Source organism: Cynocephalus volans, chromosome 8, assembly GCF_027409185.1.
Source record: "Cynocephalus volans isolate mCynVol1 chromosome 8, mCynVol1.pri, whole genome shotgun sequence".
Taxonomy (NCBI): Eukaryota; Metazoa; Chordata; class Mammalia; order Dermoptera; family Cynocephalidae; genus Cynocephalus; species Cynocephalus volans.
Genome location: NC_084467.1, coordinates 34,448,855 through 34,473,749, shown reverse-complemented (window position 1 = coordinate 34,473,749; position 24,895 = coordinate 34,448,855). Strand labels below are relative to the sequence as shown.

Genomic DNA, 24,895 nt, shown 5'->3' with positions numbered 1-24,895 from the left:
GAGGGTGAAAGCTAGGCCTCTTGCACCAGTTAGCCAAGCTGTGAATGCAAAGGAAAAGTTTTTGAGGGAAATTAAAAGTGCCACTCCAGTGAACACCTAAATGATAAGAAAGCAAAACAGCTTTATTGCCTATATGAAGAAAGTTTTAGTGGTCTGGAGAGAAGTCCAAACCATTCCCTTAAGCCAAAGCCTAATCTAGGCAAGGCCCTAACTCTTTTCATTTCTAGGAAGCTGAGGAAGGTGAGGAAGCTGCAAATGAAAAGTCTGAAGCTAGCAGAAGTTGGTTCATGAGGTTTAAGGAAAAAAGCCATCTCCATAACATAAAAGGGCAAGGTGAAGCAGCAAATGCTGATGGAGGAGCTGCAGCAAGTGATCCAGAAGATCTAGCAAAGATAACTGATGAAGGTGGCCACACTAAACAACAGATTTTCAATGCAGATGAAATGGTCTTATATTGGGAAGATGATGCTATCTAGGACCTTCATAGCCAGAGAGAAGTCAATACCTGGCTTTGAAACTTCAAAGGACAGGCTGATTCTCTTGTTAGAGGCTAATGTAGCTCATGGCTTTAAGTTGAAGCCAATGCCCATTTACCATTTTGAAAATCCTAGCGACCTTAAGAGTTAGGCTAAATCTATTCTACCTGTGCTCTATAAATGGAACAGCAAAGTCTGGATGACAGCACATCTGCTTACAGAATGGTTTGCTGAATATTTCAAGCCCACTATTGAGACCTGTTCAGATAAAAAGACTCCTTTCAAAATATTACTGCTCATTGACAATACTGTAGTCGCCCAAGAGCTCTGATGGAGATGTATAAGGAGATTAATGTTGTTTTCATGTCTGCTGAAACAATGTCCATTCTGCAGCCCATGGATCAAGAAATAATTCTGACTTTCGAATCTTATTATTTAAGAAATGCACTCATATATGGCACCTATATGTGATGGAGCTGGGAAAAGTAAACTGAAAACCTCTGGAAAGAATTCACCATTCTAGATGCCTTTAAGAACATCTGTGTTCGTGGGATGAGGTCAAAATATTAACATTAACAGGAATTTGAAAGAAGTTGATTCCAACCCTCACGGATGACATTGAGGGGTTCAAGACTTCAGTGGAGGAAGTAACTGCAGATGTGGCAGAAACAGCAAGAGAACCGAAATTAGAAGTGGATCCAGAAGATGTGACTGAATTGCTGCAATCTCATGACAAAACTTTAACAAACGAGGAGTTGCTTCTTATGGATAAGCAAAGAAAGTAGTTTCCTGAGATGACGTCTACTCCTGGTGAAGATGCTGTGGACATTGTTGAAATGACAACAAAGGATTTAGAATATTACGTACACTTAGTTGATAAAGCAGAGGAAGGGTTTGAAAGGATTGGCTTCAATTTTGAAAGAAGTTCTACTGTGGCTAAAATGCTATCAGACAGCATTGCATGCTACAGAAAAATCTTTCGTGAAATGAAGAGTCAATCGAAGTGGCAAACCGCATCGTTGTCTTATTTTAAGAAATTGCCATAGCCAATCCCACCTTCAGCAACCATCACCTTGATCTGTTAGCAGCCATCAACATTGAGGTAAGACCCTCCACCAGCAAAAAGATTATAACTCACTAAAGGCTAAGATGATTGTTAGCATTTTTTAGCAGTAAAGTATTTTTTTTAATTAATGCATGTACATTACTTTTTTTTAGACATGTTATTGCACACTTATTAGTGTACAGGAACACACTACACTATAGTGTAAACATAACTTTCATATGTATTAGGAAACCAAATAATTCATGTGACTCGCTTTATTGTGGTGGTCTGGAACTGAACCCACAATCTCTGAGGCGTGCCTATAATCTGTGGAGAAGTGAGGAGGGTGGTCTTACTACAGTAGCGGCTACAAAACGAGGAGACGGGGAAGTAAACAAGATTGAGGGAGGAGTCAGATTATGAAGAAACCTGAAAGACAATTTTCTTAATAAGCTTCCGTTATTTTTGTAGGCAGAAAAGATTCCAAAATGCTACTTAATCACTGATTTTTATGGTCAATGTAAAAATGTAAATATTACAGACAATAGCTTCTTAAGTAAATAAAGGTAAACAATGCTGTTTAGATTTGATATTATAACACATTGAGAACTGCTAGAGGTTTCTGAAGAAGACAGTGCCTTTAACACTGAGCATTTCCTAGGTATTCTGTGTTCTCACATGACAAAATTGGTGTACATCTTAAGTGGGTAGAAGCTTTGCTCTTTATTATAAAGAAAGTTAAATCCACAGGACCTTTCATGACATTGATGTTGTGGAACAGGACCAACTCTCTTCCACAGGCTTCTCCCTATCACAATTTTATCTTAGTGATATAGCTCAGTCTAAAAATCAATTAAGCTGGTTGCTCCACTTCCTGATTGAGGCTTTAGGGTGGGTTAGAAAGAGTATAAGCTGAGAATCACCATGCCACTTAGAAGTAGCTTAACATCTCCAGGCCTCAGTGTTCTTATGTGTAAATTGAGGGAGTTGGCCTATCTGATCATACTCCTTTCAGCACTCAAATTTTGTGACTATGAGTATAGATGTTGTGACCCAAAGAGACAGCCTGTGAAATGGGGGCTTCAGCAAATACATAAGATACAACTTCTTAAGCCACTCTTAGCAAAACTACCTTTAAGTCTCCTAAAACACTCTGTGTTCTGAAGAAAAAATGGAATATAATTAAAGAATCAAAAATTAAAAACAGAAACTTTTAATGAGTAAAAGTTTTATAGGAAGCAGAATACATATAGTCTCAAAGAATCTCCCCACAAGATGTTTATTAATTGCCAAGGGAAAAGTAATAACTTCACAGTGGAGAAATCTAGCAGATAATACCTTAACCAAATGATCAAAGTTAACATTATGAGTAATGGAACAAAAAATATCATGTGTCTCCTGATAAAATACACTGAGAAGGATACAACATTTCTGTAGCATTTCTGCCAAAAATAGGTAACCTGAATTATATTGTGAGGAAACACTGGACAAATCCAAATTGAGGGACATTGTTCAAAATAAATGGTCTGTACTTGTTATGGACTGCATGTTTGTGTTCCCTCAAAATTCATATGTTGAAATCTTAACCCTCAATGGGATGGTATGAGGAGGGGCCTTTGGGAAGTAATTAAATTATAAAGGTGGAGCCCTCATGATGGGATTAGTGCCCTTATAAGAAGAGACAGTAGAGATCTTAATTCCTCTCTTTCTGCTCTTATCCATGTAAGGATATAATGAAAAGACGCCCATCTGCAAACCAGGAAGTAGGCCCTCACCGGTCACCAGATCTGCCAGCACCTAGATCTTGGATTTCTCAGACTCCAGAACTGTGAGAAATACATGTCTGTTGTTTAAGCCACCCAGTCTATGGAAATTTGTTATAGCAGCCTGAACAAGACATTGCTCTTCAATCAGGATCATGAAGACAAAGACAGACTGGGAAACTGTTGCAGATTAAAGGAACTATAGAGACATGACAATTAAAAGCAATGTATGATCCTGGATTGGATCTCAGACTAGGAAAAAAAAATGTTCTTCTTGTGCTATTTAGTGGGATAATTGCTAAAATCTCCACAGCTCATCTTAGATAATAATATTGTGTAAATGTTAATTTCCTGACTTTAATACTTGTACCATGGTAATATAAGAAATGTTGTTTTTAGCAAACACACATGGAACTATTTAGGGGAAAAGAAACTGAATGTCTCCAACTTACTCTCAAAGGGTTCACCAAAAAAAGTGTGTGTGTGTTTGTGTGTGTGAGTGTGTGTGTGTGTGTGTGAGTGTGTGTGTGTGTGTGTGTGTGTGTGTGTGTGTGTGTGTGTTTAGAGGGAAAGACAGGCAAACGTGGTATCATGTTAACATTTGGAGGGGTGAAGGCATATGAGAATTCTTTGTACTATTTTCATACCTTTTCTGTAAGTCTGAAACTATTTCGACATAAAAATTTTAAAAATGAGAGAGAGAGAGCGCACCACATTACCAGGATAGTGATTTGGATCTCTCCATTTTATACTGTATTCATCTTACCTCAGTTCATCCCTTGTGTTAACTTCTCTGATGACACTTTGAAAGACATGGTCCTTTAAATTGTACAATGTGATGAGAACTCACTTTGCTGACAAGGTCCCACAAACAAAGCTTAGTTGTAGGCTGTGCCTTAGGTATCTACCCTCCCAGGCAGCAAACTCTGTGTTCTGGACCCTTCTCTCCCTATGTCACATACTCTCAGATCCATATCCCAATCCCTCAGAAAACTGCTCCCTGCTTTCCAGGGTAACAACTACACACAGCATAAATTAGGCCTTGATTTAGTTCTTCACCTCACACACGGTGTTAAAATATAACTCTATACATTTTTACTGCTCTCTTCAAGCCTTCTCTCTTTACTATCACTTTCTTTCTTTCTTTCTTTATTATTTATTTGTTTGTTTGTTTGTTTGGTGGCTGGCTGGTACAGGGATTGAACCCTGGACCTCGGTGTTATCAGCACCCACACTCTAACCAGCTGAACTAACTGGCCAGCCCCTCCTCGCTATCATTTTAATCTAGATCAAAAGAGTGATTGAAAATTTCCTATGGGGGAGTTTTCAGCCAAGAGAAGATGATAGGAACATAATAGAAGGGACTCTAGAAATTACACACTGCAGGAAACCTCTCCATATAGTGTTGGATCAACCCTGGTCCGGCAGCCATTTTTAAATTTGGGGGACAAACTGGAATCAGGACATTTAAACATTTTCCTAATTCTAAGTATAAGCCCAATTTTCAATGTAACTGAGAAAGATACTTTGATCCTATGTTTTCAAGTTGAAGACATTTAAATAAACCTTTTACATTATAATATGTGCTCCAAAAATTAAGTTGATTTAAAGTAAAAAATTTACAGATTAATCCTAAATGCCAAGTACTGGTCGAAGTCTGAATGTTTATCCTGAAGTATGGCTTGATTTATAACCCGCACTATATGGCAATTTATTTTAGAATAATAAAAGAAACTCCAGTTTCCAAGTTATCTCTAAGTGAAAGTTAATTTCCTTTTATCCTGTCCTCATAAAAGATATGTTAAATATTGAACATACGGATACTTAGTAATTTAGTCTCACCTTTGTTTCTAATTCAGAATTCTCTCTTTGTAGCAGGTCATATACCATTAAAAACTGTTCTTTGCTTTCTGCTGCCTCTGGAAGACTCTGAACTTCATTATAAAGGCATACAAGTTCTGACCGTGATTTTTGCAATTCCTGATTAAGAAATGAAGATATGTAGTAGAATAAAATAAGACTATTTCCCTATAAAATGTACAATATTTCAAAAAGGAATCTTGAAATGGTCCTTACAAATTTTTTATTTTAATTATTCAAACTATCCTTCTGGCAGGTGGATTCCTTTCTTAGTAGTTAAAACAAAGTTTACTTAGGTCAATTAATCAAACTGAGCATGTTTAGTTTCTATCATTCATAGGTGGAAAGATTGGATTTCTAGAGTCATTCCTACTTTAAGCAAGGCTTGTGTAATGGTAAATTCTTCAGCAACTTCTCATTAGATAGTAATATTATCTGTTTTTAAAATATTCTTTTTAAAAGTTACCTTTTATAGAACAATGTGCTATGTCGTTTACCTTTAATCTTCTGACAACACTATGAGAGAGTTGTTGAAACTGATGCTCAGAGAGCTTAAATGACCTGCTTAAATTCATAAAGCTAGGAAGCTGTAAAGCTGAGATTCCAAGCCCATGTCTGGCTAACTTCAAACTCTATGTTCTTAACTACAAATTATGCTGCACTTACTTAATAATGTATATTTAGTGACTTAATCAACTGCAGTTTTCTCTAATCCTCTGATTTTTTAATACCTATGAGAAATGTAGTTAATTGTAGAATTGTACCATATTTTTAATCAAATTTTTACATCGATGACATGGAATATGCAGTGTTTTCACTGGTAGATGACTAGGGGCTGAGTGTCAGTCTGTGGTGCCCAGTGAAATCAGAGGGGGAGGAGAATGCTGATAAGAAAGGCATTGGGCAAAAAGGAAAGAAGGTAGAGAGTGGCCTCCCAAAACCACAGGAAGAAGACAAGTGATATTTATTTCCTAACTCATTCCACCGAAAATCCCTCTAGGTCATTAGGATGGGATTTGGGGCATTGCACTTGCTGTCACCCACCCTTCAAACTGATTGCCATAACCCTCTAAACTGGTGATCTAGACTTACATGAACTCACTTCCAGGTATCTCTTCAAAATGTAAGCTGATTATGTCTCCTGATAGTACTTTCCAAGATGGCAGGATAAGAGGTTAAAACAAGAGATGAGTCCATGACTCTATGAACACCATAACAATCAAACACCTGCTATTTAAAGGACACTCTGGCTAATGTTGGAACTCAGCTTGGAGAAACAACAGAACTACCCCCATTATCATTTCTAGAAACACATATTCTATAGTACTATGGAATGAATTGTGTCCCCCCTCCCCCAAATTCATATGTTGAAGACCTAATCCCCAGTATGACTGTATTTAGAGAAAGGGTCAATAAAGAGGTGATAAAGGTCAAATTAAGACATAGGGTGTGTTGCCAATCTGATAGGGCTGGTGCCTTTATAAGAAGGAGAGACACCAGAGCTCTTTCTCTCTGTCACATGAAAACACAGTAAGAAGGTAGTCATCTGCAAGCCAGGAAGAGAGCCCTCACCAGGAACCGAATTGGCTATCACCTTGATCTTGGACTTCTCAGCCTCCAGAAATGTAAGAAAATAACTTTCTGTTGCTTAACCCACTCAGTCTGTGCTATCTGGTTAGGGCAGCCCAAGCTAAAACATATAGTTATAATTTATTTTAAAATAAAAATAACACAATAACATGAAATCCTTAAATTAGGACTACAACAAAAAGAAAACAACAACATCTTGAATGGCAATACCTCACTTTCAACTTCCATGACCTTCTGACCTTCTGACAGTTGCTTTCTCCTCCCTCTTCTGACAAATCACTTTCAAATATTTCAATTTTTTTCTTGGCTCATTTTCAGTATCTGTTAAAGGCATTTTAAATAATTAACTTTATATATAATAGCAGTGTTTCCTGTAAATTCTGGTAATGATAATTTTCTGCCTACCTCAATTATATAGTCTTCTAGGGGATATACGAACCCAGGAAAACCAGTTCATGTACCATAGCTCATAAGATAAGTTTTTCTCTCCAAGCCTGTTTACACAACTGTAAAATGTAGTAATATTTTGTCCTACCTACATTATAGCCATCATAGTAGGAATAAAATGTAATTTTGAAAGTATTTTATAAATTCTAAGCACCTACCAAGTATAAGGTATTGCTGAAATCTTTTCAAATTAATTGATAATAATAATAATTGGAGTAATAATGATAGCAGCTACTACTTATTGAGAGCTTATGGTATGTCAGACACTAAGGTAAGTACTTTACACACATTATAGTACTTTGTTTTCCCAGAACCTCTATAATATTGGAACTACTATTACACTTTTTATAGAGGAGAGAAGTGAGGCTTCAATAGGTTAAGTAATTTGCCAAAGGCTATACAGTCAGCACTGGGATTCAAACACAAGTTTAACTTAAAAGCTCTTACTTTTAATATCTACTCTATTCAGCCTTGCCAATGTGCACTTTCTCTTGTGTATAAAAACCTATTAGGAAGTTAAATTGAGATCAAAATGCAGCTTACTGAACACAGACGGAGAATCAAGCCAATTCCTTTGATCATGCTACCGTCAAGCTGCGAATCCCTCTCCACTGTAAGAGCACACCTGTCAAGTGAACTACATGTTTGGTTTGGCCAGTCAGGAAGCAGCATGAAATTGACACATATATATTCTGTAACTTGGAAAATGCAGACTAGTGTGTTGGAAAAGAGCCCTACCAGTCCTGTTCTACTATGTACCAACAGTGGGAACCTGGGCCAGTGACCTCACTTTTCTTAACTTCAGTTTCCTCATTTGAAAAATAGGGATAATGATGCCTGGACATCCATGGGCACCTTGCTCACAGAAAATGCTTTGCAAATGGTAGTTGATATTATTATCGGATTGTTCTGAATTTTCACATTTATTCTTTACTGAGGTAATACCTCTAAATATGCCTATGATTTCAACACAATAGTTCATCCTAAATATAATTTTAATGGGCACCTTTCTAACTAAAAGCCTTCCTGGGAAGGCTTTCTGTAACCACTGATCACAATCACAGGATGTAGATTTACCATTTCTGGAAGTGTGCTTTTTCCTTTTGCCTATTTTCAATAATTGTTGAGCATCTTTAAGTGGCCTGCCTCACTTGTGCTAGAAAATATAACTGAAAATTATCTTTTTGTTTCTTACCTCTTTCAAATCCTGTTCTTTAATTGTCTCTTGACCTTTCATACTGGTTTGTCTTCTGTCTTCCTAAATTATTGATAACTTAGGCTCTAAGGTGGAAATCTTAATCCAAATAAATCACCAGTTATAATACATATATGCTATTTTTTTAAATACTGAAAAAATAAGTTACTTTTCTTAAACATCTTTCCCCAAGGCTGTACCCCTGAAATCTCTTCCTACTGTGAGTTTTATCTCCTATCTGACCTTGGATCCTTTGGAGAATTGCTTTATTATGGATTTGAGCCTTTGCTGTTGTTTAGCAGCTGAGTCAAAGGGAACAAGAACTAGAAAAACACACTACAGAATCCTGATTGTTCTGAATTAATCAAACTGCTAATTTACCTTTCTCATGTTTAATGTCAAAACAACAGGAATACCAATCCTAAACTGATGAGTTTGAAAGAATGGGGAATGCTCCTAGAAGAATGGATGCTAAAACCCAAGTATAATTTTTATAGTTCCTCTGGTCCAGCGATATGTACAAAAGGCCAGAAGAATCATGTCAACCTAGTAGCATTGCACAAGAATATGGGGAATAATATATTTTTTCCCAGAGCAGCTTCTCCCTCTTCACCAGCCAGCATCCGCACTTGTTTTTACAAATCTGAACATTTCTGCAAATCCACATGTGACATGCTGATGCATTAAATAAATACTCAAGGCAGGAGTTCCCTTACCCCCACCTTTACACCACCTGAGATGCAGCAGTACAGAGCAGGGGAAACACCTCAACTCTTAAAAATGAAAACTCCCCTGATTTTCTCTGTCATGTATCTTAATGCTATAATTTTTAAAAGACAGCTTTTCCAAATAATATATATTTGAAAGTTACCATAATTTGTGACACCTTGAATATATTTATGCGTTTAGGCAATTTATGTACTTCTTGAGACTGGTGACAAAGTTTAAAGCAGAAAAACACAGGAAAGGGCCAGCAAATAAAGTGAGAAATGAGCAATGGGATACTCAGATCTCTGGGTAACTGAAGGGAGCCTACCTCACCTTCAGCCAGCAGCAGACAAAGAAGAGGACTAATGACTTGTTAGAGAATTGTTTCATTAGTGTGGGGCAGCCACCAACGACTCTGGAGAACGGTATAACAGCTCAGAATTTTCCACTTTCAATGTTCTATCACCTGAAAGGTGGGGATCAGCGAATGCTCTGAACTAAACTGTGCCTCCCAGGCATAATATAACAAGTGTTACTGTAGTCCCCCTATGTGCTTGCATTGTGCTGTGCCCTCTCACAGGCAAGTCAAATGAGATGGCAAATACAGGCACTGTAGAGAATAAAACAGTGCCCAGTCATCACCTCTAGGTGGAGGTGGTTGAGGTGTTCGGTGCTGGGCATGCTACAGCCCCCCTGTGTTATAATAAATCCCCTATACAGCCCCCCTGTGTTATAATAAATCCCCTATACAAATCTCTACAGAGTTGAGTATCATGTAGAAAATGAACTCTAAGACCAGATAACACTAGATTATCTACTGACTCTGACCCTTAACTTTGGTCAAGCTCCCTTAAGTTCTCACAAATAAGAAATTGGAATACTCCTATTTGCCTTGGAGTGAGGGCTGTTATAGGGACTACGTGAGATTATGTTTGTAAGACATCTAGAACTAATCATGGCACATGATAGATGCTCAATATATTATGGCTATTCTTACTTAGCATTTCTTCTATTTAAAACACTTTCTCTGAGAATGTGTATAATGACAGCACTAAGATGGTCTATTTAGTGATAAATCTGTCTGCATATAGAAATGGGTAAGGAACACAGTGATAGACACCCTGAGGAGTCTGCTTGATATAATGGATTAGTTTTCTAGATTACTTTTCCTTTTTAAGTCACAGGACTCCCCCTAGCTTTTATTTTCAAAAAAATTCTTATTGGGAAACCCTCTACAGAGAGCCCAGAAGTAGAGGCTTCTCTTATTGATGTGGAGGTAGAAGATCTAAAGCTTTACAATTGTAGAACATCATGGATCCCTGGAACACAATTTGAAAACCAGAGTGGCAAAAACATGGTTTTTGTAGTCAGGCTGAGATTTTGAGATAAGAGGTGCTCAGTTTCTCTGGGCTCAGATTACAGGACACACCCCTAGGTTACAAGCCATTCCCCAAGGTTTCAGGCCCCTTCTCTAGGCCCTTGCCTAGAGGAAAGTTACTGTTACTGGTTAGACCTATTTTCAGCATCAACACAGGGAAAATGAGACCACAAGGGGCTGGCTTATGCAAATCCAGTGGCTGGGCATGCACAGTAGAGAAGAGTTATATAACCCAGGTAGCTGAATGACATTTCCACTTGGGGTGCTAAAGAGCACAGAATATTCTTGAATGTGTCTGGTAAATGTGATAGAATTTGACCAATAAACGTGCTCCAGAAAGAGACCAACTGAGCATGTGCAAGACTAAAGTTACATAACTGGGAACCACCCCCTTAATTGAATATTCATTAGATAGCAAAACCATAAAAGCCAAATCCCAGAAGGTGGGATTGTTGCTTACTCTCTTGAGCCAGCCTGAACTCTGTTCTGAACTTTAAGTATGTATTTCTTACTTTTGTATTAAACTTGTTGTGGGCTCTGCTCAGTGTCTGAAGCTAGGCCACACTCTATCTGTGAAATCTATATCTCTTATTCCTATATTAAACCTGTTCTCATTTTCTACTGTGACTCCGCTCTTGAATTTTCTCCTGTGGCAGAGTCAAGAACCTGGTAAGAGGACAAGGTGGGTTGAAACCAACTACCAGACCCCCAAGACCCTTGCTCCAACATCAATTCGTAATCTTGACTTCGACATTTACAAATTTGTAATCTTGACTTCCACATTTACAAATTTGTGATCTTGATTTCTTCATCTGTAAAGCAGGGTGAACAATAACTATCTCCCAGAATTTCTGTTATCATTAAACAAGTTATGTCAAACCCCCAGTAGACTCATTACAACATTGTAGACACTCAAGTATTAGTTTCCATCTGCATTAGACAGGGTTCTCCAGAGAAACAGAACCAACAGGAGATTTATATATACATATATGTACACACACACACACACACACACACATATATAAAAGAGATATTTATATGAGAAATTGCTTCATGTAATTATGGAGGCTAAGCAGCCCATGATCTGCTGTCTGCAAGCTAGAGACCCAGGAAACCTGGTGGTATCATTCCAGTGCAAGTCCAAAGGCCTGAGAACCAGAAGAACTGATGCTTTAAGTTCTAGCCCAAGTCCAAAGGCCTGAGAACTGGAGGGGTCAATGGTGTAAGTTCCAGTCTGAGTCTGAAGGCCTGAGATTCAGGAGTGTTGATGGTATAAGTCCCAGTCTGAGGGCAGGAAAAAACTGATGTCCCAGCTTGAGCAGTCAGGCAGAGAGTGAATTCGCCTTTCTGCCTTTTTGTTCTATTCAGGCCCTCCACTGATTAGATGATGCCCACACTCATTGGGTAAGGCAATCTGTTTTACTCAGTATACATATTCAAATGCTAATCTCTTGTGGAAGCACCCTCACAGACACACCCAGAAATAATGTTTAATCAGATATCTGGACATACTGTGGCCTAGTCAAGTCGACATATAAAATCAACCATCACGCTATCATTTTACTTTCTTTTACAGGAAACAGAAAATAAAGTAGTCTGTGATCAGGAAGGAATGACTGCAGGAGGCACCCAAGTGCTCATCTAAAAGCCAAAGACCCATGCCAGGGATAGCATGGTACTAAATCAAGATCTAGAAACAAGTTCATGTGAAAAGGGTTGTTATTCTTTACCTACGGAGTACAGCACTCAGTTCACTTAACTCCTCTGCTTAGAATGATCCTTTAGTTAATAATTACTTATATCACCATCTCCTGGCTGCCAAGCACAACAAATGAAGCTTGAGGCTTTTTCTTCATGACAGATCAAGAGAGAACTTTGAAAGCAAAAATCTATTTAGTTACCTCTTCTTTCTTCAGGTAATAACTTTTAAAAATCATTTAACTCTAATTGTTTATTCACTGAGAACCTTTTCTAGTTTTAAAGATTTCTACTTGCTAACACCCTTAAAAAAAAGAAACATTTATTTACAATGGTCTTCATTAGCCCACTTGAGCTGGCTCTATGTGGGATGAAGTTACTGAAAGGATCATTACACTCAATATAAAGCTTTATTATTTCAGAAATCCACACGTGTTTCAAGTCTTGATGACAAGGAAAAGAAAACTGGTTTATACCACAGCCTGGAGGATTCAGAATAGACTTAGAAAAATAAAATTTCCAATACTTAAACATTGGGGGAAACTGTGTGATCTACTTTTCTGAACATATTTTAAAATAAGGTAGATGCTCATTTATGCAGAATGTCACAGATAATACTTACCATAGAGCAAACTAGATTAATCAGTCTCCAAAGATCTTCTCTTTCTCAAGAATTCTATGATATAGAAGGCCTAATAGAGGTATACCACTGATCATTTGCTTCAAGAAAGCACTTGCCACGATCTTCCCTGGCAGCCTCCAGCGAATGACTGAGCATGGTAGGGATACAAAGGCCTGGCCATTTCTGCCCAATGTGGAATTACTCTATAGATTATTGCTGTGCCAAAACTCCCTGTTGGGCTGGCTGAGACTTTCTCAGAGCTACACCACAATCTGAGGCTCTTTCTGTCCAATCTTCCTTCCTTCTCTCTCTTCTTTAATAGCTGTCAGAACTGCATTGTGATTTGAAGGTTCTCCCTGCCCACGTCTGCTCCTTTCCTTTACTCTTCATAGGTACTGCCCTCAATAACTTTCTTGCAAAGCTAAGTGAAGCCTGCTTCCCAGATCAGCCTCCTTCATGTGGACATATGGATGACAGAATAGGAGTGGGCCACAATCATGGCCATTATCAAGGACAAAAGAAAATGACTATATAAAAAGTCAAAGAGCTTAGCCATTCTCACACATGTGAAGTCTTTGGAAAACTACTTCTCTTTAGGCAGACAACTTGTCAGAGCAATCACACCTCTCCTATGCTCTAATCAATTTGCTCTAGACTTCATTGTCACTCTAAAGGGCAGAGGAAATGAGGTGGAAAAATTAGATACCATAACTACCCTCCTTCCCAGACATCAGAAGAAAGAGCAATACTAGACATCATTATCCTTTTTTCCTAGAATATCAGAAGGCAGAATAGAAGAAGGCAGAGATTTGCATGGGAGATTCATTCTGCTTTTGTTTACATTTGGTATGAAAAGTTTTACCTCTTAAAAACTGTTGTGTTTCATACATGCAATACATTCCTTCAACTATTTTTAACAAGATATTATCCTGTTAAGTGCTTAAAATCACCTTTCTTCTTATTGATTTGCTTGTATATTCACTCATTTATTCAGTCAACAAACAATTATTGAGAGCAAAATATGCTTACTACTTTCTGGATCCTGGAAACATAATAGTAAGTACTATTACTATTCCCATTTTACAAATAAGGAAATTAAGGAACAGAGAGTTAAGTAATTTGTGTAACTGATACGAGCTAGTATATGAACTCAGGTAGCCTTGTTCCAATGTGTTTCTAACATCTAAATTAAACTGCCTTGATCATACTTTTCTGTGTTACAAATATCCCTGTGGCCCTGTCCTAGTAGAGTGTCATAGTGAGACAGCACAGATATGCAGGCAGATAAATTACACTGTACAGTGATCAGCATTGTGGTAGAGGTATACACCAAGCGCTGAGGCAGTTAGAGGACATTCTTTATGTTATTACCCCAAATCCTTATACGCAAGAGATTTTGCTATAAATACATGTATTTATTTTCAGGCAAAACTTCCTGGTGAGTTTTATACCCTTCAGAGCAGTTATTCTGAAAAATGATGCACACAAAGGATGTTGGAAATTGATATTTAAAATTGCCTTCTACACAGAAAGAGAAATACTGCACGTTTTCACTCATAAGTGGGAACTGAAAAGTAAAGAAAAAAGGAAAGAATAAGCAAGCAAGGAAGGAAGGAAGGAAAGAAAGAAAGAGAAGCAAACAAAAACAAACAACAATCACAACATTATGTTCAACTTTCAGAAGGAGAGAACAGAACTATTGTTATTACTAGAGGTGAGAAACAGAGAGGGGAAGGGCGATTAGGGAGAAATTGGTTAATGGATACAAAAAAAGATTATGTTTTGCAATGAGGATTATGCTAATTATCCTGATTTGATCAACACATATTGTACACAAATACCAATCATCAACTCTGTACCGTGTAATATGTATACTCAATTGTGCTTCAATAAAAATAAATAAAAATAAAATTTCTTTAAAAAAAAATTGCCTTCTAAAATAGTGAATACACACACACAAAAGATGGTAGGTAATTATCTTTCTGAGTGAACATGATTTTGGGGGAATAGATGTTAACTAACATCTATTAACTAACATCTATTCAGAGACAAAGTTGAAAATCAACTTATGTAACAATTTGGAGCAAAAAATGTTCCTTTTTTTTCCCCCAGATATGAAAGAGGGGTCATTACAACCATATTTTCAGAAATCAAAAGGGTTATAAGAGGATAGTATGAATAATTGTTGGCCAGCAAATTAGACCTAGATGAAATGAATAAGTTCCTAGAAACATGCCACCTTCCAAGACTGTATTAGGAAAAAACAGAGAGTTTGAACAGGACTATAGCTAGTAAGATGAATGATTATTGTGTTTTGGATTCCTGATGCAGGACTCCCTTGAGGATTTCTGGCAGAGCTGGTTGTGTAGTGGTGAACTCTTGCAATTTTTGTTTGTCTGTAAAATACATTATATCTCCCTCATTTCTGAAGGATAGCCTTGCTGGGTATAATATTCTTGGCTGGAAGTTTTTTTCTGTTATTATTTTAAATATATCATCCCCTTTTCTTCTGACCTGTAGAGTTTCTGTTGAGAAATCTGCTGTTAGTTTGATAGGGGTTCCCGTATAGATGGCTTAACACTTTTCTCTTGTTTCTTTTAAGATTCTCTCTTTGTCTTTGAGCTTTGCTAGTTTGACTATAGTGTGTCTTGGAAAGGATCTTTTCGGGTTGAATCTGTTTGGGGATCTTTGAGCCTCCTAGATCTGAAGATCCATGTCTTTCCCTATATCTGGGAAGTTTTCTGTTATTTTGTTGAGTAGGTTTTTCCAAGCCTTTTCCTTTCTCCTTCCCTTCTGGAACACCCATGATTTGAATGTTTGTGTGCTTAAGGTTGTCTGCTAGCTCTCTTAGATTTTCTTCAGTTTTAAAAATTATTTATTTTTCTTTTCTTTTCTTTCTCTCTCTTTTTTTTTTTTTTGTCTGTCTGGGTTATTTTGAAAAGACTATCTTCAAAATCAGAAATTCTTTCTTCTGCTTCTTCTAGCATGATGCTTAAGCTATCAGTTGTATTTTTTATTTCACTGAGTGAATCTTTCAGTTCCATGAGTTCTGCTACGTTCTTTTTTAAGGTATTAATCTCCTTGTACATTTACTTCATATCCTGGATGTTTTTCTTGTTTCATTACATTGTCTAACTGAATCTTCTCACATCTCAGTGAGTTTCCTTAAGATTATTGCTCAGAATTCCTTTCAGTCATTTCAAGGATTTCCAGCTCTATAGGGTCTGGTATTTGAGAATTACTGTATTTTTCTGGTGGTGTCATATTTACTTGAGTTTTCATATTAGTATCTCTGCATTGATGTTTGGTCATCTGGAAGAGCAGTTGTTTCTTCTAGTACTCTAGAGTAGGCTTTGAGGAGAGAGACATCCTCTTCTTTTTCCAGTCTCCACTGATGATTCTCCTTGTGTCAATGCAGTCAAGAGTCTGGTGGGGCCACCTGCATGGTGGCTGTGGCTACTGCTGTGGCGTTGAGCTATTTTTTGTGCTGCCATGGTTGTGGTGGTGGCTGCGGTGTGCCACCTGCATTGAAGTGGTGTTTTCAGCATGCTCCTTGCTTGCTTGTAGGTGGGGGATGCTGCCCTTGGCTCCTGCCTAGGACGCTGGGTGTGCTTTGCTTCTTGCCTGCCTCCAGGTGGAGGAGGCTGCCCTTAGCTCCTGTCTAGGACCTTGGGCATGCTCTGTTTCTTGTCTGCTTCTTGGTGGATGGGGCTGCCCTTGGCTTCTGCCTCAAAAATGTTTCCTTTTATAAGTCAAATTATTTGTCCTGTGTAACTAGGCACCCAATTTGTAAAGAGGAATTTAAAAATAGCTTTATTCAGTGCATATGGTAAGCATGATTAAAGGTAAACATGATTAGAATAGATAAATTTTAGTGTATTTACTAAAAAAAAAAAAAAAAAAAAAGGACTTCAAACACTCCATAAAATATGAGGCCTAAGGAATCATTCCCTCTGATACAAAGGAAAAAACCCTGGAAATCCAAATTTAATAGACTAATTTCTTTAGTAACCTGACAAAGAGATCCAAATGAGGATCTGACAAAGAGATCCAAATAAAAACAAGAAGAGCTAGAAAAACAATATCAGTTATTCAGGTGGTCAAGCAGAGAGAGTTCTGGGATGCTATCATTCATATAATTTGACAGAATGAGCCAAAACTTAGAAATTTCTAAAGGAGAAGAAAAAGACCTCAAAACCCAACCTTCCAACAGAAAAATAGAACAATGCACATGAAAATGGGTCACAGAAAAAGAAATAAAGAGCCACAATGGAGGAATGGGGATGAGACATTTCCTCACCGTTGCCAGTAGAAAATTGGAAAAAAATATATAAAACAACTGTTATCAGACATTTGACAAGACACAGACTTTGATCGACTACAGACGGGGGGGAAATTAGGTGAGCACTACAATTGCCAGGGATTTCTACCTGGAAGTACTTTCCAGAGTGTGGTGATGTGAGGAAAATCCTGTACAGAGTATGGCAGTCTTGCAGAATTGAGGAGACAGACAAAGGAGTTCAGAAAGATAGATGGCAGAATGTGGAGTAGAGTAGCAGAGAAATGGAAGCCACACAGAGAAAGAATTGCAGAAATCTACACAGGGGTTTCTGAGTCTTTTCTGAATACTAAGCCACACGTGTGTAGGGAAAAACTCCACAAAGAGAGTCAAAGAATGAAAGAGTTGTAAGAAGAACAATCCTCAGAGTTCAACAGGGTTGGGAGATGTCTGAGTTCCTACCAGTCAGAATAGGGTCCTTGTTCAACACACAGGGTCACACCTTAAGAGTAGGACTATTCTAGCCTCAGAGTAAAGGCCCCCTCTAAATCTGCCCTAAGAAATCTAAAAAATAATCCAGAAATAATCAAGCTATTCAGCAAGTAATTTAGCCAATTATGAAAGCAAAGTTTAATACCTTTAAGCAAGAAAATAAAATCCAGCCCTCAAGAAAATAAAATTCATAATGTCCAACATCCAGTAAAAAATTACTAGATCTGCAAAGAAGCAAGAAAGTGTAGGGGAAAAAAATAAGTCAATAGAAAGAGAACCAGAAATGATAGTGTATTTTTTAAGAGACATAATGAATAAAAAATGGAAGATTAAAAAAAAGAACTAATTGAATTTCTAGAAATGAAAAATGCAATCTCTGATATAGGTAATTCACTGAATGAGATTGAAAACATAATAGACACTACAAAAAAAGAATGAACTTGTAGACATAACAATAGAAATGATCAAACTGAAATAAAGAGAAAAACTGGGAAAAAATGAGCAGAGCCTTTCAGACAGTACCAAGGGATCTAACACACATGTAGCTGGAGTCACAGAAGTGGGGCAACACAAAAATTCTTGAAGAAACAGTGACTAGAATTTTTTCATATTTGATAAAAACTCTAAACACAAAGAACCAAGAAGCTCAAAAACTCCCAAGCAAGATAAGTACTAAGGAAAAAAGGCAAATTATAATTAAACTGCAAATTATAAAAAATCTTGTAAATGCCAGAGAACCGTATCAGAAAAGCAGATAAGAATGTCTGTAGCCTCGTCAGAAACTATAAGACAATAAGACAAAGGAATTACATCTATAAAGTACTGAAAAACAAATGTCCACTTAAAATTCTATATCCAGTGAAAATATCCTTCAAAAATGAAGACAAGGGGAACATGGCAGAGTAGAAAGCACCAGAGATCTGTGTTCGCACCTAGACAGATGACAATATCACTGGTGGAATCTATCTGATGCAACTATTTTGGAACTCTGGAATCTATTGAAGACTTGCAACTTTCAGAGGAAGGCTAGGATAGTAAGTTGCCATTCTTTTCAATCAATTTAGATCTTAGCTGAGCAGCAGCTACCCTTCCCCTATCCCCCAGCTCTGTGACAGGCAGTGTGCATGAGTTCCTGGAGCATCCTACATGCAACTTGCAGGAGCCAGGGTAGGCAACATGGACCCAGTCCTTCAAGTATTGGGGATCTGTGTTCTGATGGCTTATCAGCGCTGTAGGTGCTGACACAGAATTGGGCAGTCATTATTTCTGTGCCCTCCCCCTCCCCCTCCAGGTGAAGCAACATCCAGAAGATTTAAAGGGTTAGTGTCATTTTTCTCCTCCTTTTCATTTTTCTCTTTCCCCCTTTTTCGAAGCCAGACACTAAAGAGTAGGACATTCAAAAGCAACTGCACATACAGAGGAAGTTGGAAAATCACCATATCTGGCAAGGAAAAGGTGCATGCTTACCAGAGAAGACCTTAAGATTACAGCTCAGGCTAATCCTATGACAATAAAAACAAAACAAAAGAAAAACAATAAACAGCAAACCCCAAGAAAGATGGAGAATCTTATTTCCAGAGTGACCACATTATTAGATCCAAATTCCCAATTTCCAACAACAAAAAATCTCACAAGAAATGTAAAAACACAGGGAAATATGGCCCATTCAAAAGAAAAAAATAATCCAGCAGAAACTGTCCCTGAGAAATACCAGATGGCAGATATACTACACTAAGACTTTAAAGCAACTCAAAGATGCTCAAAAAACTAAAGAAGACATGGAGAAAACCAAGAAAATAATGTATGAACAAAATGAAAATATCAATAAAGAGATAGAAAACCTAAAAAAGAAACCAAAAAGAAATTCTATAGCTGAAAAGTACAGTAACTGAAATTAAAAATGCACTGGAGGGATTCAAAGGCAAATTTGAGCCTTTTTTCAGAAGAATCAGTAAACTTGAAAATAGGATAATTGAAATTATTGAGCCTAAAGAACCAACAGAAAAAAAAAACTGAAGAAAAGTGAACAGAGCCTAAGGAACCTGTGGAAAATCATCAAGCAGACCAACATACACATTGGGGGAGTCTGAGAATAAGAGAGAGAGATAGATGCAGAGAGATTATTTAAAGAAATAATGGCCAAAACCTTTCCAAATTTGATGAATTAATAAGTATAAACATCCAAGAAGCTCAACCAACTCCAAATAAGATAAACCCAAAGAGAACCACAAGACAATACCTTGTAATCAAACTGCTGAAAGCCAAAGACAAAGAGAAAACCTTGAAAGCAGCAAAAGAGAAGCAACTTGACACATACAAGGGATCCTCAGTAGGATTAACAGCAGAATTCTCATCAGAAACTTTGGAGGCCAAAAAGCAGTAGGTTGAAATATACAAAGTATTAAAAGGAAAAACTGTCAATCAAGAATCCTATACCTGACAAAACTGTCCTTCAAAAGTGAGGGAAAAATTAAGATATTCCCAGATAAACAAAAGCTGAGAGAGTTTGTTACCATTGTACCTGCCATGCAAGAAACACTAAAGAGAGTCCTGCAGGTTAAAACAAAAGGAGAGCAGACAGTAACTGAAAGCCATATGAAATACATAAAGATCTCAGTAAAGGTAAATACATTGGCAATTAGAAAAGACAGTATTATGGTAACAATGGTTTGTAATTCCACTTTTTGTTTTCTACATGATTTAAGAAAGTAATACATTTTAAAATATTGTTAGTCTTCAAGCTATTTTTACTGTAACTTTGGTTTGTAACTCCACATTTTGGTTTCCACATAATTTAAGAGATTAATGTATTTTTAAAATATTAGTTTACATTTGTGGAAATAAATTGTACAAAGATGTACTTTGGGACGTCAATAACTGAAAGGGGTATCACAACTGTAAATGAGCAGAGTTTTTGTGTGATATTGAAATTAATCTAATATAAATTTAGAATGTTATAACTTTAAGGGGTTAAATATATTCTCCATGTTACCCACAAAGAAGATAGTTATAGAATACACAAAAAAGGAAATGAAAAGGGAATTAAAGTGTTTTACTAAAAAAATAAACTAAATATAAAAGAAAAAGTAACATAGGAAATGAAAGATAAAAAAGCTTACGACATATAGAAGACTAATAGCAAAATGAAAGAAGTTCCTCCTTATCAGTCATTAGTTTAAATGTAAATGGATTAACTCTGTAATTAAAATATAGAGACTGGCATAATGGATAAAAAGAAAAACATGATCTAACTATATGCAGTCTACAAGAGACTCACTTTAGATTCAATGATACAAATAAGTTGAAAGTGAAAGGATAAAAAAAGATATTCTATGCAAATAGTAACCAAAAGAGAGCAGAGATGGCTATACTATTATCAGACAAAATATATGTTAAATAAAAATGGTCACTAGAGACAAAGAAGGACATTATATGTTAATAAAAGTTTTAATGTAGCAAAAATAAATAACAATTATAAACATTTAGGCAAATAACAATGGACCATCAAACTATATGAAGCAAAAATTGACAGAAATGAAGAGAGAAATAGACAGTTCTATAATGGTAGTTGGAGTCTTCAATACCCCACTTTAAATAATGAACAGAACAACTACAGAAGATAAGGAGATAGAAGACTTGAACAACATAATAAGCCAACTAGAGCTAACAGACATTTACAATACACTACACTCAACATTAGCATGCACGTTCTTCTCAAATGCACCTGGGACAATCTCCAGGAGAGACCATCTGTACCTTCTCTAACTAAAATGGAATGAAGCTAGAAATCAATAACAGAAGGGAAACTGAAAAATTCACAAATTTGTAGCAATTAAACAACATACTCTTAAACAACCAATGAGTCAAAGAGGTCACAAGACAAATTAAAAATGCTTAAAGATGAATGAAAACAAAACTACAACATACTCACACTTATATAATGCAGTGAAAGTGATATTAAAAGGGGAAATCTATAGCTATAATTGCTTACATTATTTTTATTTCTTTCTTTCTTTATTTTTTGGTGGCTGGTTGGTACAGGGATCTGAACCCTTGATCTTAGTGTTATAACACCATGATCTAACCAACTGAGCTAAGTTGCCAGCCCAAACTGCTTACATTAAAAAACAGAAAAGATCTCAAACCAATATCCTAACCATACAATTTAAAGAATTAGAAAAAGAAGAACAAAATAAACCCAAATCTAGTAGAAGGAAGGAAATAATAAAGGTTAGAACAGAGATAAATGAAAGAGAAAAAAATGGAGAAAATCAACGAAACCAAAAGTTCATTCTTCAAAAAGATCAACAAAATTTACAAACCTTTATATAAACTAAGAAAAAAATAGAGAAGTCTCAAATTACCAAAATCAGAAATCATAGTGGGGACATTACTACAGATTCCACAGAAGTAAGAGTGATTATAAGAAACTACTAGGAAAAACTGTATCCCAACAAACTAAATAACCTAAAATGAAATGGACAAATTCCTAGAAACATGAAATCTACCAAGGCTAAATCACAAAGTAATAGAAAATCTGAATAGACTAGTAAAGAGATTGAATCAGTAATCAAAATCTAACAGATAAAATCCCTGAACCTGATGGCTTCACTAGCGAATTCTAACAAACATTTAAAGAACAACTAACACCACTCCTCAACTTTCCCCAAAAAAAATTCAAGAGGAGGGAATACTTCCTAACACATTCAGATAAAGACACCATTAGAAAACAAGTCAGATAAAGACAGCATTAGGAAAAAAAAAACAAAAAACTACAGACCAATATCCATTACGTATACCAATGAAACAATCCTCAGCAACACACTAGCAAACTGAATTCAGCAGCATATTAAAAGGATTATATATCACGACCAAGTGGATTTATTTTTGGAATGCAAGGATGACTCAACATATGAAAATCAATCAATGTAGTATACCACATTAACAGAATAAAGGGTCAAAAAATCACATGATCATCTCAATTGATACCATAAAAGCATTTGGCAAAATTCAAGATCCTTTTATGATAAAAACACTTAACAAACCTGGAATAAAAGGAAGCTACCTCAACATAATAAAATCCACATATGAAAACCCCACAGTGAACATCATACTCAATGGTGAAAGACTGAAAGCTTTTCCTCTAAGATTAAGCAAGGATGCCCACATTTGCCATTTCTATTCAACACAGTATTAAGAATCTGAACCAGAGCAATTAGACAAGAAAAAGAAATAAAAAGACATCCAAATTGGAAAGAAAGAAGTAAAATTATCTCTGTTCACAGATGATGTGGTCTTATACAAAGAAACCCTAAAGATTTCACAAAAAACCCTGTTAAACCTAATTTAAAAATCTAGCAAAGTAGCAGGATTCAAAGTCAATACTTAGAAATCAGTTGCATTATTATACAGTAACAATTTAAAAATAAAATTAAGAATATCCCTTTTATAATACCATCAAAGGGAATAAAATACTTAGGAGTTAATGAAGGAGATGAAAGACTTGCACAATGAAAACTACAAAGTATTGCTAAAAAATTAAAGACAAAAATAAATTTTAAAAATCCCATGTTCATGTAGTAAAGACTTAATATTGTTAAGATGTCAATACTACTCAAAAGTTATCTACAGATTCAATGCAACCCCTATAAATCTCAACAATGTTTTTTGAGGAAATAGAAAAATTCATCCTAAAATTCATATAGAATCTCAAGGGACCCCAAAGAGCCAAAACAACACTGAAAAAGAACAAAGTTGGAGGACGCACACTTCTTGATTTCAAAAGTTTCTACAAAGCTACAGTACTCAAAACAGTGTAGTACTGACATAAAGAGAGATAGGTACACCAACAGAACAGAATAGAAAGCCCAGAAATAAACCCTTGCATATATGCTCAAATGATTTTCAACAAGGGTACCAAAACCATTCAATGGGGAAAGGAAAGTCTTTCCAACAAATGGTGATGAAAAAGCAGAAAATCCACATGAAAAAAAGTGAGTTACAGCCTTACTTCACACCATACACAAAAATTAACTCAAAGTAGACAAAAAAAACCTAAACAGCAGAGCTAAAACTATAAAACTGTTAGAAGAAAACTAAAGGGAAAAGCTTCATGATGTTGGATTTAGCAATGATTTCTTAGATACAACACCAAAGGCACAGAAAAAATAAGCAAGTTGAACTTCATGAAAATTAAAATTTTTTGAGTAGCAAAATAACACTATCAACAGCATAAAAAGGAAATCTACAAAATAGGAGAAAATATTTTCAAATCATATATCTGATAAGGGATTGATATCCAGAATATATAGAGATCTCCTAAAACTTAATAACAACAAAAAAATGTGATTCAACAATGGGCAGAGAACTTGAGTAGACATTTCTCCAAAGAAAATATACAAATAGCCAATAAATATACAAATGGCCAATAAACACATAAAAAGATGGTAATACCACTAATCATTAGGGAAATACAAATCAAAACCACAATGAGATACCACCTTGTACCCATTAGGACAGCTGCCATCAAAAAACAAATAAACAACAACAAAAATACAAAACCAGAAAATAGCAAATGTTGGCAGTGATGTGGAGGAACTGAAACCCTTCTGCATGGTTGGTTGGAATGTAAAGGTATAGTCCAAGTGGAAAACAGAATGGCAATTCCTCGAACCAGAATAGAGTCCAGAAGTAGATCCACATAATCGATTCTTAATAATTCAACAAGGATATAACTGTCTTTTCAACAAATTGTTCTAGAGTAACTGGATATACATTTGGAAATGAATGAATCTCAACCTTACCTCACAGCACATGCAATCTGCAATAGATCATAAACCTAAATCTGGAAGCTAAAACTATAAAATGTTTAGAAGAAGGGATAAAAAACATATTTTGTGATCTTAGAGTAGACAAAGATTGCTTAGATGGGCTTTTTGTGTCCTATCACAAAATTATAAAAGAAAACATTGATGAATTGGCTTCTATCAAAATTTTGAAACCTCTACTCTTCATAAAACACTGTTAAAAAATGAAAACTCATGACATAGACTGGGAGAAAATTTATGCAGTACCTATATCTAACAAAGGACCGGTATTCAAAAAGCAGAAATGGGGGATCCAATCAAGATGGCAGAATAGACAGACCACAGCGCCACTCTCTCCCACAAATCAACCAAATTTACAACTTTAAAAATGTAACATCAGCCAAGCCAGGGCCACTGGAGCTCAGGGGAAGAGGAGGAGAGACCTACAGAGTTCATGAAGGCCGGAGAAACTACTATGAGAGAAAGAAAAAGTTGCTCTGAGCATTTCCGGCCGCGGCTGCTTTAAGGCTGGAGCT

General features: G+C 36.3%; 1 protein-coding gene across 1 annotated transcript in view; it reads right to left on the bottom strand.

The window, feature by feature from the left end:
• The window catches only part of CCDC30 (coiled-coil domain containing 30), a 121,042-nt gene that overhangs the window by 73,412 nt on the left and 22,735 nt on the right, over positions 1–24,895 (bottom strand). The window contains 2 exon segments of the mRNA XM_063105740.1: positions 5,127–5,264; positions 6,945–7,055. Of these exon segments, the coding sequence (XP_062961810.1) occupies positions 5,127–5,264; positions 6,945–7,055 (249 nt within the window).